A 15,658-nucleotide genomic window follows, 5' to 3' on the forward strand; every position below is an offset into this window, starting at 1 on the left:
ACCTGCTGGCCACGGTCCTGATGCAGCCCAAGATACGATTGGCCTTTGGGCTGCAAGTGCACATTGCCAGCTCATGTTCAATCTTTCACCCACCAGTACTCCCAAGTCCTCCTCCGCAGGGCTGCTCTCCATGCTCTCCATCCCTTCCTCCCCAGCCTGTATCCATACCAGGGGCTGCCCCAACCCAGATGCAGGACCTTGCACTTGGCCTTGTTGAACCTCATGAGGTTCACAAGGGCCCACTTCTCAAGCTTGTCCAGGTTCTTTCTGTTCCTAATCTACTTCTGTTGTAGCTCTTTAACAGTTACATACAATAACACACACTTGTTCTGGCTGTTTTAGGTTTAGAGATCCATATAGCTACTTTATATCATTTAAGCACAGAACCACTTTTCTATAATCCTCCTTTTCTGTGTGCCAAGTATAGAATCAAGTTCTGCTACATGAGCAGGCCTCCTCTTCCTACCACAACTAATAGTCATCACATGAATATAAACCAATATTCCCCTATAACAACATGGAAGTGATTTGTTTCAAAAACACACAGAAAAAAGTTATTGTAATCAGTGATGATAAAACAGATTTAAAGTCATTTCCCAAAGCATCTATAAATTTTGCAAAAAGAAGGAAAACTTGATTCAAATTTACATTTACATGCGGCTTTAAGAAATGAAGTGGGGGAGATAAAAAGACTACTCACAGTTGATGACCATTTGATTTGTAATAACAACATTACTGAGAGATTACAATATTCCTATTCCCCCAGGAACTTCTGTCCTACAGCTTTCTGTAAATCTCAGCAGGAAGAGTTAGGAGGACTAACATATTTTGACTTTTAAAACTGGTGTTTTAAAATAGTTTTTGCCAGGATATAGGGTTTAGTACCCCCTTCCGCCCTGTGACATAAGGAAGATGCATAAACTGCAGTGAAAGTTGACAAGAATGTTTCTTGCCCTCTCTGCTTATGAACTGTTGAATTGTGTTTATATCAAGAGTTTGAAGTGAAAATGGGTTGCAAGTAGATACAGCCTTGAACTAAACTACCTTTGCTCAAAAGGCAGAATCACTATCTGAACGGTAGCAATTACTCCAGAATTAAGCAGCAGTAACAAACGCTTCATTCAAACCCAACATTCAACATATGTATAAAACATTTAAGAGCACTCAGATGTTAAGAACTGCTGACTACTGAGTAAATACTTTTTAGTTTTATTATATTTATCTCATTATTCCTCTTTGAAGTCTGTGTGGAGGATGTTAACATTTATTTACCACGGTGTTTTCATCTTCCTCAGAGTTTAAAAGTCCTGGTGTGAAAGGATTAAAAATATTAAATTCCACATTAGCTACAGTCAGTATTTTGGAGTATCATGTACTTTCCCAGGAAGATATCACCCATGTGTTGTAACAAGAAATGGTATTTTAGAAGAATTTTTCATCAACAGAATGGCTTTCATAATACTACTTTTAAAAAAATCTAGAACAGTTAAAACAATATTTAATTACTAGTTTAGCACCACAAATATATTAGTCTCTTACCTTTGTTTTTGGATCTAGAATTTTTACACCATAGATTGAGATTTGTAATTCAACTTTGGGGGTCTTCTGGCCTTCAGATTTTTTGATATGTCTTGCAAACTGTAAGATGAAAAACAGAACAGCAATCACCTTAATAGTAAGTTTTCTTTATTTTTTTATTATTTCTAATTTCCTCTCAATTCCTTCCAACTGAAATTGTTTCTCTCCTTCTTCAAAAATATTTTAAAATTTTGAAACATTTATCTGCTGTTTATGCACTTAATTCAAGCTTTTGCATGAGATTGCTAGAACAGTAGAAACATGAACATTTTCAGACAGTTTGTCACCTGCTTGGTTGTTGAGTAGTGAACATCACTGTGTTTTCCACATCCCACTATTTCTACACTCACTTCTGTACACGTGCACTGTAGGTACCTCCCATATGTTCCTCTAAGGAAATCAGTTCTTTCCAACAGGTTCAATGTGAAAGCACTACAGCTGTAAACACCTAAGAAATAGTCAGTCTCTTCTATCATATTCTCAGGATTTATTTGCTAACAGTTTGCTAGATGATGGCTAAACAACTTTTTGTATGACTGGGTCAGGTAATGTGTCCTATTCAATACATTTTCCATCCTTTTATGTCTCCTAGCTGCTAGATCTGTCTTGTCTTTCTCTCATGAACACTGCATATAAAATAAGCAGAGTATCTAAAATTTCCCGACAAACACCTAAACTCCTGAGTTTAATTACCAACTTATTTAAGTGATAGTTGAGGGTTTGGATTTTTGCTCTGTCCCTATTCCTATGCCAACTGGTACTCAGGAAATCTTTCCAGGAACTCAACTGCTTTACACAGTATGACTGTCTCCATCTATTTTATTTCATCTTGCTTGTAAGCAGCTCTGCTCATCGCAATTAACTAGTTTTAAGAACCACCCTAAAGCACATAATTAACCTGTTTTTCCCTTCCTCCCAATTTTATTCCTGATTTTGAAAACACACTTATTGAACATGTTAGGAACTAAACATTAACTTATTATTAATCCTATTAACTTCATGCAGCAACATGACTTGTCCAGACATTTTATTAATGACTAAAGTACCACATTAGCTGATAATATCACATGCTTCACAAATTCATTTAAAGAAAACAAACCAAAAAACCACACACACAAAAATGAACAAACAAAAAAACATCAAACACACAAACCCAAACAAAACCCATCTAAACCACTATACTCTTAAATCTAAACACCCATTTTACATTTTAACAGCTGGGGTTGCTACAGTCATTAGCCAAATATTTTATGAAGGTTTGTACATGATGACTTACTAGTGAAAAACAGCTAGTCAGAAGTCAAGCAAATCTAAGATAACTTCTTGTTCTATGTATCTTCAGTATCATGTGTATAGTTCTTGCAATAGACATCTTTTCCTGTACTCCCATTTATCTTCAAGCCCATTTCTCACATATTTAGAGTATACTTTTAATACAGTTTAATCACTACCCCGAACCCTTTATTTTAATTAAGGTGGGTCATCTTATACACATACTTTCATTAAAAACCAAACCAAACCAAACCAAACCCAACCAAACCCCAAAACAACAGCAGCAAAACAAAACAAAAACCAAACCAAAACAAAACACCACCAAAAAAATCCACACTACCACACTGGTTTACAGGCATTTTGGCCAACAACATTTCTTGACTTTCTAGGACAATTTAAATTTGCTACAGGAAAAAAAAGTTTTCTTTAATAAAAATCACTAATTAACCTCCTCCCCCAATCTTTCTTAAATTTTATGCTACCAATTCAACCTGTTTGATTATTAGGCTTCTGCTTAAAAAAAAAAAAAAAAAAAAAAAAGATAGACCAATCAGTGTTTTATTACCATACATTTTTTTCCAAGATGAATATTAAACTTAAATTGTCTTTCAGATCGTTTTGACACATTTACTCAATACCCCCACTCTGACAGTTTTCCTTTCTGATTTATAATTTGATTATGCCCTTTTACTGGATAAACCTTTGACAACATATGTGGTCCCTTCTCATAGTACCACAGGGCTCTGTGCTTGGCTCGCTCTGCTACACGTTACATGGCATGACCACAACATCCAGAGATCACCTGGAGACTCTGGGCTTTTCAATTTCCAATGCACTTTGCAGTGCACAAGAACATCCCTGTCCAACAGATCACCCTGGAGCACACCTCAACTCTGAACAGCCTTCAACTTGGGTGAACCCTGGCTTTTTGGAAATGTCACAAGTATTTCTGTGCAGTAATGAAGATGAGGCATGAATAGGATTTGATTTTACTGCGTTAAAGCCATAGTGTATGTTGAGAATGATGATGAAATGCTTGGTTTTCCAACTATATTCATCTCAGAGTCCTAAACAACAGCTACAACATGAAAACTTTTAAAAATAAGTAAATCTAAATAACTTGCACGAGTTTTAGAACAGCTGGCCAAGGCTTACTCCAAGTAGTCAAGAAGTCTTACAACACTGAGGAAGTTCCAGAAGATAATTCTGTGCCAATACTAAAAAAAGGGTAAACAAAATGACCCTACCATGACTCTGCTCTCAAAAGGCATAATTCAGGTTCAAGAACTAGAAAATTGAAGTGAGACAAAATTAATAATGATCAATAAGGATTTTACAAAAAATGCAGCTTGTCAAAATAGACAAAGCATTTGACTGAGTTTTGCACGCCATTATATTTAAGAAATGAAGCAATACAAAGAAAGTATTAGTTAAGCTAGTTACATTAGTCTCCAGATGCAGTTATAAACAGGAAATTGTCATTGGGAAGATATGTTTCTAATGTATTCCAGCAGGGTTTATTTCTTAAGCATGACATTATTGAACAATGACCAGGAGGCAAACAATTACTGATAAAATGTGCAGGCTGAAAAAGAGAAAAAATTGGGAGAAAAGTAACTAATAATCTGTAGTGAAATCTAAAATCATTACTGAGAAAGCTTGCAGAAGATGAAGGCTGATGGAGGGGGAAAAGCATAGGGGATACCTTACCAACCAGAACAGATTGCTTATATGCAAATAAACCATCGCTGTTGCAACTCCAAATTTGCAAATCATACATATGGGAACAAACTTTCTTTCTTGGGAGACAACCCTGGGAAAATGGAATTAAGAAAGTTCTGACGTTATGGTAGGGCTTTCTGCTAACTGTGGACTCTTCTCATCAGGAAGATTAATGCAATCCTCGGATATTTCAAAAAGATCCTTAAGATGACAACAACGGCTGCACTGCATCAGCTGCTTGTGAGAAACTACTCAAATTGTATGTTCTGAGGTTTTCAAGCACAGAAGGATGTTGACAAAATAGAGAAAGCTCACAGGACATTTCCAAAAGTTACCAGAGAACTGCATACCTGCCCTATAAGAAACTCCATCAAATCAAAAACGAGCTAATGGTGAACGAAAACAACAAGAACCTCTTTAACACAGACATACAGAGAGACAAATAAGCTTTTAAACCAAGGGTTTGCTAAGATACAGTGATTGAAAAGTAAAGGTAGATAAATTCAGAAAATCTGGTGTGGTTACTTTCTTCATGCATTTCCTGCCCACTCCGTGTTCTTGGTAATAACAGATAACACACAGACACTCATCAGTCATTTCTTTGGTATCTGACCTTCTCTAGAAAGTCAAGTTCAGCCACCTCCCAAACTTGTGCAGGGTTTGAACAGCAGATCCTAACAGTTCGTCAGGTATCAGCCAGTTTGCCTTTTTTTCTTCTCTGTATTTTTTTCTACTCATTCCTTGTACCTACAGAGCACCCTCAGGGACCTCTGAACAGGGGAGACTTGCAAACATTTATTTTCTCCTTTCAGCACACATTTGAAACAAAGTAATATTTGTAGCTCACACAGTAACAAGATTATTTAAGAGGGTAAAAATCTGTAGCCTCCCATTGGCATCAAAATGGACAATGATATAAAATTATAATGAATCACAGCGTGGCTTGGGAAGAGATATGATGGGCCAAATTCTTAAGCTGTTAGTTTATACATATATTGTTCTCAGGCAAAACACCCAGATTTGGCCCAATAATAATAATACAAGCAGCTCAGTGGGGTGGGTTAGCTTTTATTTACTGCTTGGAATTAACATAATATTTTCCTTGAATCTTTTAGGGAAATTAATAGATACAAATAGATCTATTTTCTGTGGTTTAATTTAACTTTAAAAACTACATACTTTGAGAGTCTTATTAAAATTACATTTGAAATGCTTATGCATCAAGATTTAGCAAACTGCAATCAGAGGATTAATCAGCAAAAATAACGTGAGAAAAAAAAGTTTTTAAAAAAGCCAGGAGCTTTACTTAAAGAAATAATAGTTAAAATAAATTCTGTCAAAATCAATTTAACTATGCAAAACTATGTGCTTTTATTTAATATTTGCACCTCGCTGCACAATTCAAGAGTTTATTTTAAAAACCCTCAAAACAAAGATAGATGTTTCTGTGACTTGGGTGCTATTCTTCAGCCCAGGTAATAAAGGTTCAACTCCTTCATTTTTATGCAAGTTTCCAGTGAGACGTCAGACATTGCACTTCATGTGGACACCTTCAAAGATGTCTGTCTGAGGGCAATGAAGATGTCTAAGCTGAGAGAGAGCTTCGTACCTGGCTTTAAGAAGATGCTTTTCCTCTATACTTTCATAACAACATTCATTATAAGGAAAGATGCCTGAAGGGAAAATATGCCCCATTTCTTTTGCAGTGACTACATATCACCTTTTTGGTTATATTATCGTCCAACTCTCATGCAGGTTTTATGTGGGTATAATGAAATTATAACCTCTGAAAAAAACACTGTCAAGAAGAGGAAAAGGATGAAAAGGCCACAGATACTCAAACTTCAATCTCTCGATAATCAGCTGGGTAGGGAAAACGCTGTTGCAGAAATCCGTTTGTACGGGATATGTTGTATTTTATTTTCCAAACAAATACCACTGGACTGAGAAGAAAGCTATTGATCTGTTAACTGCAGTACAGAAAACAATGCAGCACAGTCTTTTTTCCATCTCTCATTCCCTGAAGATTTTCTTCTTGTTTGAGTTTTTTGGGGGAATGTTGGTTTGTTGGTTGGTTTGGGGCTTTTTTTCCTTGTGTGTTGGTGGTTTTTTTTGTTGTTTTTTTTTTTTTTGGAGGGGGGGTTTAATTAGTATATAAAAAATATTTTTTATTTTTGTTGGAGAGGGTAACCAGGTATTCCTTCTTCAACTCATCTGATCTGCTTTGCTCTTCAGGCCGTCCCTGGCTGGTTCCAAACCACACATTCTGCTTTCTCCAGTACTTCAAAGAGAACAGTCATGGCTGTAAGGCTTGACTGGAAACCTCTTTATCCCAATATAAAAAGATTTTCTTTACTCCACCCTCCACTGTCCTTTGTACAACAAATGAAACCCAGCTTTACCACCAAAGGGCGCTCAGAACAACATCCACTGCTGGTCCACGAATGGCAACACCAGGGGACCCTCACCCCTGGGTGGAGGTGTGTGAAGGAGCTCTCTTCACTTTGGGTATCCTTATTCGAGTGCCTTCAAAGTAATTAATTCTATTTGCATTATCTCTGGTTATCTTCACTTATGGAAGAAAACAGGAGGAGAAAAGAAAACTGAGTTGGAAGTTCAGTAAGATAACAGCCTTAAGTTTGGGCCTCACAAAAAGGTCCCTCTGAAGACTCTAAAAGGAGCAGCACAAAACTCAGATGTTTACTCCTGTTTGCTCCTGACACCCCTCCACGCTCTTTTTTATCCAGTGCTCTGGTTATGCTGCCCCTTCCTATCTGTTATGTTGATCCTTCCACCTGGTCTCACCTCTGGCAATCCTACAAGCACTGTGTGAGAAGGACCAAATTCATTCCTACAGTTTGATTTTAAAAAGATATCCTTCATTAATGAAGAAAAGTAATCATTTCACTTTATAAAATAAAGTGTGATTTGGCAACATTTACACATTTGAATAATGTAGGCGTTTTCTGATACAAGATCTTGGTACCATTTTCCTTAGTTTTTATTTCATTCTAGAAATTAGTCAGTCTAGAACAGTGGAAGGAAAAAATTGTTTGTAATAAATCATGAGAACAGTTCACCTCAGCTTAGAAATAAAAATATACATTTTAAAATATTAGTGTCCAGCTTTCTTCTTTCTCCTGCAGTACAGCTCCAAGAAATTTAAAAACACAAGGGGAAATCCCAACTAGATAAAACCACTGGACAACCCTCTAGAAAAATTAAATATAGATGCTTGAAAAACCTGTGTACTCAAATTGCAACTGACCCAGCAAAATTAGCAAGTGTTTAGAAAATGTGGTAATAGTATTAGGGATAAAACAAGTACAATGAAGCATCAAGAAATATTTCCTCCAAGTTATTTGGATTTTACTGTAGAACATCAGCTCCACCTGCTGGTACAAGTAAGTTGATGGAGTGGGGTGCTAAAGTTTCACACAAACCCAGGTTTGGTAAGTGAGGAGTCTTTGTGCTGCATGAGTTACGAACTTATGATTTAAAGAAATCAAGAGTTGTATATCAAATATCTATTCTGACATAAATTGATGACATGATGGCTTAAGAAAAAAAGTTTACACTGACAGTATTTCACGGTCTATAGATCACTGTAAGCACATGATTTCAAAAGGTTATTAATGCAATGCACGCCAGTTGTACAAATAGCTCCAAATATTAAGAGTCAGATTTTTTCTGCTAGCTATTGATTTTCATTAAAAACAAATTATTATTAACAACATTGTAATTAAAACCAAATCCATATAATAAGTAGATATATCATCACAAGCTACACATCTTTTAAAAACTCTATATATGTTGTCTTTCAATACATTACTTTTCAAGCTGTTGGTTTAAAAACTTTAATTAACAATTTCTAAAAACAAGCTAGTGATGTGTGGTTAATAATAAAACCCAGTTCCTCTAGGCTTCTCTTCAAAGAATTCAGATGCAGAACATAAACCAGTGTTGAAATGAGCATTCAGTTAATTGAGGATTGCTTCAAACATAAAACCTCTTTATTGCTCTCTGAATTCTGCTCCAAGATTTTTCAAGTCTTTCCAAAAGTTGTCTTTAATTACTTTGTGAGTTTTCTAATAAACTTGCGATTATTAAAGATTCCATCCATGTAATATTTGACATCTAAGCTCCAAACTTCCAAGCTTGAAGAAAGTACAGGGTCTTTCAATAAGATGGACTCAAATTCAAGCCACAGTCGACTTCAAATTGGGTCCATCTTTTTGAAAAAGCCTGTAGTGTAATTCTGGCAGCAACAATTCAGAAACATATCTCCAAGGCAGTTTATTTAGGGAACATGTGTAAGAAGTTATAACAGGTATCTACATACCCCAAAGACACCACAAGAACACCAAAAAAAATCTCTACTTTTAAATTTTACTGCCAGGCTGACGAATGTTTTAGGGTTTTTTTTCCCAAGGGAATAGTCATTTGAAACCCTTTTTGGGCCTGCTTTCAGAGCAAATGATTTCAGGGGACCACATCATACAATCCAATCCACCAAAAGCCTCCAGTGATCAGTGGGGGCCCAGGTTAGCCTGGAGCTCCACCAGTGAGACAGAGACACGCAGCAGCTGCTTTACGTAGAAGGAATCTGATAAAACACCATTAAAATAGAATCAAGACTTCACAGAAAGTTAGGGATTGGAAGGGACCTCAAAAGATCATCTAGTCCAATCCCCCTGCCAGGGCAGGAACACCTAGGTGAGGTTACACAGGAAGGCGTCCAGGCGGGTTTTGAATGTCTCCAGAGAAGGAGAATCCACAACCTCCCTGGGCAGCCTGTTCCAGTGCTCTGGCACCCTCACTGAAAAGAAGTTTCTTCTCAAATTTAAGTGGAACCTCTTGTGTTCCAGCTTGAACCCATTACCCCTTGTCTTACTGTTGGTTGTCACCAAGAAGAGCCTGCCTCCATCCTCGTGGCACTCACCCTTTATATATTTATAAACATTGATGAGGTCACCCCTCAGTCTCCTCTTCTCCAAGCTAAAGAGACCCAGCTCCCTCAGCCTTTCCTCATAAGGGAGATGCTCCCCTCCCTTCATCATCTTTGTGGCCCTGCGCTGGACTCTCTCCAGCAGTTCCCTGTCCTTCTGGAACTGAGGGGCCCAGAACTGGACACAATATTCCAGATGAGGTCTCACCAGGGCAGAGTAGAGGGGAAGGAGAACCTCTCTCGACCTACTAACCACCCCCCTTCTAATACACCCCAGGATGCCATTGGCCTTCTTGGCCACAAGGGCACAGTGCTGGCTCATGGTCATCCTGCTGTCCACCAGGACCCCCAGGTCCCTTTCCCCTACACTGCTCTCTAATAGGTCATTCCCCAACCTATACTGGAACCTGGGGTTGTTCCTGCCCAGATGTAAGACTCTGCATTTTCCCTTATTATATTTCATTAAATTTTTCCCTGCCCAACTCTCTAGCCTGTCCAGATCTCGCTGGATGGCAGCACAGCCTTCTGGTGTGTCAGCCACTCCATAGCAGGATATTATCTTGACAGATTTCTGCACAGAATTATCTTTGCTCAGGGTAATAGAATTTTAATGAACCCAAAACTTCTAATGCAACAGGCTTCACTCCAATACCAGCTGTAAACTGGGCGAGGTGCACATAAAGCCCTATATTTTGTTTCCACCGGTAGCACGCTGCAATGGCTGAAAAAAGGTCATACTTACATTAGCCTAAAACACTTGAAAACAACAAGGCAATAATGTCTCCGATGAACTACAGCAGAGTAAATTCTTTTGGCATTAAACATCCTAAGAATTGACTAAGTGAATCTTTAAAGGCAGCTGTACTATTTTGGTAAAGCAAAACAATGGCAAAGAACTTCTGCTTCATTATCTTAACACAATTACTAATCAATCTTATCAGGATGGCTTTTTCAAGGGAAATCTCAGTCTTGAAAGCTGAGCTACATGAATAGTGTTTCACACCTTCTTTCTTCCTTTTTTGTATTATGGTAATAACACAGAGCCAAATTATTCAGTATTGATTCCCAAAATTTTCTGTCCATTTCCAAGGAACTTCTGTTTAAATGAAAAACGAAAACCTCAGAAAGTTATGGAAAGTACAATACAGGGCAGAACAATTTCTACATTTTTCTAAACTAATTCTCCAAAAGCTCCAAGCATGAAACAGTGCAATTCCACAGCACTGTGAGTTAGCAGACAAATCAAATCAGTATCCCCTACCACAACTCATAGCATTCAAAGAGCTTTAAGCATATTAAGTTGTCATTAGGATACTTTGTAATCGTCTACCGAGCTCCTCAAGTGCCCAAGAACACACAATCAAGAAGAAACTGTAAATGTCTGATTTTCTCAGCTGTCTGTGTGCACGAGAACATAGATGGTGTTTGTCCACATAGACCTTTTCCAACAAAACATGAAGGAGTGGAGGACAAGGAGTAATGCCCCTTGTCATACACAGGCTTTGTCTGTAAACCCTATTCTCTCACTACAGCTCTTATTTCCAGATATATCACCACAGCTGGAAGGAGAATGACATTCATGCCAGCGTCACAGAACTTTGCCTCCAGTCTAACAGTCAGTTTACGTGGATCAGACACGTTGCTGAAGAGCAGCCAGGGACAGCCAGTACCCCCGGAGCCATCATAGCCCACTTACGGTGTGGTTTGACGTTCGTACTCCTTTTCTTTGGCACCACCAGCTTCACCTTAGGCGGGTGGTTACTCTGTGTTGTGCGACAAGAAGCAGCTCACCTAAGCGGGGCTCACAGGAGGCAAGGCACAGCCCAGAGAAATGCAGGACAGGCATTACTGAAGTCACAAGTTTTCTGGTCAAGGAAGAGTTCACTTTCTTAAATTCTCTAGCAACACCTTCGGGCTGCCATAATTAGAAGCATTCAATAGCCATAAAGTGAGGATGGCAGCTAAAACAAATTGTTGCTACCTAAGTTTGCGTTAATGAAGCCCTAAAGTTTCCAAAGAACAAGCATTACACATTGAGGTATTTAAACTTTATACTACACATAATGGTATAATCTAGGAGAAAACCAAATATTTGTACAGCAGAACATCTGATAATACAGACATAATCAGGAAGGGACTACACACCAGTGAAGATATGAACAAAAGCAACTGTTTCTAGAACCCATGAATTTACCTGGAAACACAAAGTGTCTTACCTGTGAAAACAGGTTAAGAATACATTCCATTTGTATTTTATTAAAAATTCTTTCTTACCTTTAATTTTCTAACAGCATCTCTTACAACTTCTGTGCCTTTGGGCTGCTCCACTTCTGTACTGCCAAGAAACTGAAAAAAAATTGTAATTTGTGAGAAATAAGTTATGCATTGAAAAGCCTAATTAACTCAGGCAATTTTATTTTCCAATTATTTCCAAAAAGCATTTTGGAAAGACAATTGTTTCAACAGTTGATAAATAACAAATCATCCTACGGCTTTTTCTCATGAAGAGAATAACACAAATTAAATTATTATTAGACAAATATAAGAGTTATTAAAAGCAGCTTTTAAAAACCATTTTCTTTATCTTGATCCTATACAAGTCTATAAATTAGAAGTTAAGTACTTTTTCCACTGGAAAGTTGTCATTTTGGTAATATCATCTCTTTTGGAAAATAACAAAAAAAAATAGTTTGGACTATGTTACTAAAACTTTCATACAGTGATGCAAGATAAAAATCAGGCCTGATTTTGCTCTCAGAGCTGCTTGGGACAGTCATTTCATAGATTTACGGGAATTAGGCTCCAAGTTACATAAAAACAAGGCTCATATTCAAAGAATCTCTACTAGAGATCATATTCTTACCAAGTAAGGTTTTAACAAAACCAAACATACACCTATTAATACACAAAGCATGATATTTCGAAGGGACCTTACCATTTCTTTATTTGTACACTGAAATACTTTTACGTTCTTCTGTACAGTTTTGCTTGCCTTCTACTACACTGTTTTGAAAGGTGTGATAATCTTGCTCAAACCACATTTGTGTAATAATTAATTATGAGTTGCCCGCCCAGTTTTTACACTGAGGTACAGTTGATTTAATCACACCATGTACCTGCATATGCCAAAATAATGCCAGCAAAAAAGAATAAACCCCCTTTTTTGTCTAAAGTACACAGTTTTCTGTGTAACATGATGCACAGAAGCATACATAATTTTGAAGTCTTAGCAGTTTCAAAAGGAACTTAAATTTGCCAAGCTACAGATGCTTTCAACATCATAGCTGTGAAGTTCTCAATTTTATGAGAACTTCGAAACGCATTTACTGTAGCCAATGTGCTCAAGCCGTACATCTGCAAAGAAACTCTGCAGCTCTACCAATAATTAAGTCTCATCAGAAATATACTACTGACTCTGAAATACGACATGCCAGCCTGAATAGAACAGCGTGTAAGTCAAATCACCAGCCACATCTGCTGGCAATGCTCTCTACTATTACAGTTTTCTACCCAGAAGACCAAAGTTTTGTAATAACAAAGCAGAAATCTCAATTTTTGATCAGCTGTCTTTCATGCAACATCTCCAATGACTTTAAATAGAGGGTGTTTTTTTCCCTGGAAATGCGACTGTTGCAGAAAACGCATAAAAAGAAAGAAGAATGACTTTTGGACATTATGGAGACTACCTGTGATGGAGACAGAAAGGGAAAGGTGACTGAACATGTGAGCAAATGCATGGGTGGGAGGGAGGGAAGAAAAAAAGGTAGCCACAAGCTTAAATGGGAAAGAAAGAAAGTAGATAAGGTCAGATGAGAATCTAGATGCCCCAGGGTCACTGCCTGGCCTGCAGCTATTTCTGCAGAAGCATTCCTATTTACGTCCATCCATTTACTTCCATCCAAGATGGCAAAAGATATCTCAAAAGCAAGAGAGTCATTTCCCTTCCCCATCCTTCTCAGCTATCTTGCTCTGATTCAAAGTCCAAGAAAGATGAAGGTCATTGTATTCCATAAATCTCAGCAGCAGACCACGAACAATAACTTCCATAAATACTATTTTCCCAGGGGCTCGTACCTCATGCTAATTCACATTACTGCCTTAGAAAGTGTAAGCACCAAATTAAGCTTCTGCCACAGCTGGGTCATCTGTTAAATGTCACTGAATTTTCAAGCCCATAGTAATGTTCCCAAAACCAAAGATTACCATTTCTGATCATGGAGGGAAGGGAGAAGTAGACATGTAAATAGAAAGATAAACTGCTGAAAGCACAGGTTTAAATGACTGACAAAACCTGAAGAAACACATACTAATCGGGTTTGCTCAACAAGTTACAAAATAAATAAACATCCAAGACCCGAAGTATATGGAAACATCGTGAGTGCTGTATCCATATTTAGGGAACATAACTTAACCAACCAGAATTCCACCAGTCATTCGCAGTGTGCTGTCTTCCAGACGAGTATCAGTTTTGACATTAAGCATCACTACTGAAATTTTTATTGCTCTCAGCAGTTTTCAACTGGATGTGGAATTAGAGCTTATTCTTAATAAACTATTCAGTGTGGGAAAAATATAGTAAGATGCAATTAATCCAGATTTGTAGCTTAAGTGTTAATATCAATCAGAGATGACACCACCATGCCATGGGTTGCACTGTTGGTATCTGATAGTAATATATATTTGTATATCTGTTAACTGCAGTTCTATTTTTTTTATTCATGTAAACTTAAATTTTAGTTATAACTGCTTACATATTTCATGCCTGACCTTCGTAAACTTTCTTATTTATTGATTTATTTTTGGTAAGAGTCATAAAGAGAAAAACAGCAATTAAGAGCAAATGTTCTGAATAATTGTACTAGACTGATCTATTTTGAAGCAAAATATCAGAATTTCAAAACGATACAAGTTATTTTCTAATTATAACAATAGAATGACTGTGCAATGTAGATTTAACATATAGCTAACATATTAACTGGAGGCTTTTTATTGCTTGCTTTTTCATCTGCTCTGTATCTTTTCTGTGTGATCTGCCCTATAATCATATTTTGTTTAATATTAGGTACCAATTACTATGGCATTACTCCTAATAGTTAAGATAAGCAAACACAGATATATTTGCAAAGCTGAGACTTTACATGAGGAGCACCTCTGTGTTTGTTTAATCCTGAACACAATGGATGCGCTGCCACCTCCGGGTAAAGTAAAATAACGTAAATAACTAACTGATAAAGTAAATAACTAACGTGTAATTCACCATCCTCATGAAGTGGGGAGCCAGCCATTTCATTGTGGTGTTTTCAGCAGATTTTCCTCACCAAAACTCAAACAAACACAGAGGACAATTATTTGTTATATCAGGAATTCAGTACAGCTGTGGCATGAATAGAATAAATATTCATGGTAGAAGAGTTTCTGCAACAAAAATTTCAAAGTAAAATGGGTAAATATGAAGCCTCCCTGTTCAAGATCAGGCTGATGCAGAATTCTAGATGGAAACTTTAAAAGTCAGTGATTGCTTTGATCACTTCAGGTTGCCTCCTGTAGCTGACAAAGAACAACCACAACAACAATAGGAAACAGAACTGTTCCTGAGAGTTGAGCTAATACAACTCCCACGCTTTATTTAATTGCACACTTAATTTAATCCCCTTCAGATCATCCAATATTAATCCTATGTGCAACTTAATAAATGCATTAAACTCTTAAGCATCCATTAACATCAAATACATAACACAGATGAAAAATGTTTACGATTGTTACACGCATTTACTGTTTGCGACTAGTAAAAGGCTTATTCTTGAAGTTGTTGTACTTCACTCATAATAAGCCAATTCAAACAAAAATGCTCAGTAAGTTAGGCCTGCCACTAGACTCATTTTAAAAAAAAATATTTACTTATTAATTTTAGAGCTAAGAAGAAGTTTACCAGAATCATACTGAGTTTCAGTTGGATGCTTTAAGAAGTTTGAAGAGGATGAAATTGAATATTTTCTATAACAAAGCAAGCTAAGGCAATTTTTTTCTCATATAAATTACTACACATTTTTCATTGCAGTCTGCCATTCTTCCAAACACATTCTCTGTAAGACTGATGAAAGGTTATTTTTCTAATATATCACTTATGCTGATCTCACT

General features: G+C 37.1%; 1 protein-coding gene across 6 annotated transcripts in view; it reads right to left on the reverse strand.

Moving 5' to 3' along the window:
• The window catches only part of GULP1 (GULP PTB domain containing engulfment adaptor 1), a 159,050-nt gene that overhangs the window by 32,949 nt on the left and 110,443 nt on the right, over positions 1–15,658 (reverse strand). For all 6 annotated transcript variants that reach the window (XM_065637671.1, XM_065637668.1, XM_065637666.1 and 3 more), the window contains 2 exons: positions 11,795–11,866; positions 1,540–1,638 (listed from right to left, as the gene is read on the reverse strand). In XM_065637671.1, coding sequence (XP_065493743.1) covers positions 1,540–1,638; positions 11,795–11,866 — 171 coding nt within the window. The remainder of the gene's footprint in view (positions 1–1,539; positions 1,639–11,794; positions 11,867–15,658) is intronic.

Source organism: Caloenas nicobarica, chromosome 6 (assembly GCF_036013445.1).
Source record: "Caloenas nicobarica isolate bCalNic1 chromosome 6, bCalNic1.hap1, whole genome shotgun sequence".
Classification (NCBI taxonomy): Eukaryota; Metazoa; Chordata; class Aves; order Columbiformes; family Columbidae; genus Caloenas; species Caloenas nicobarica.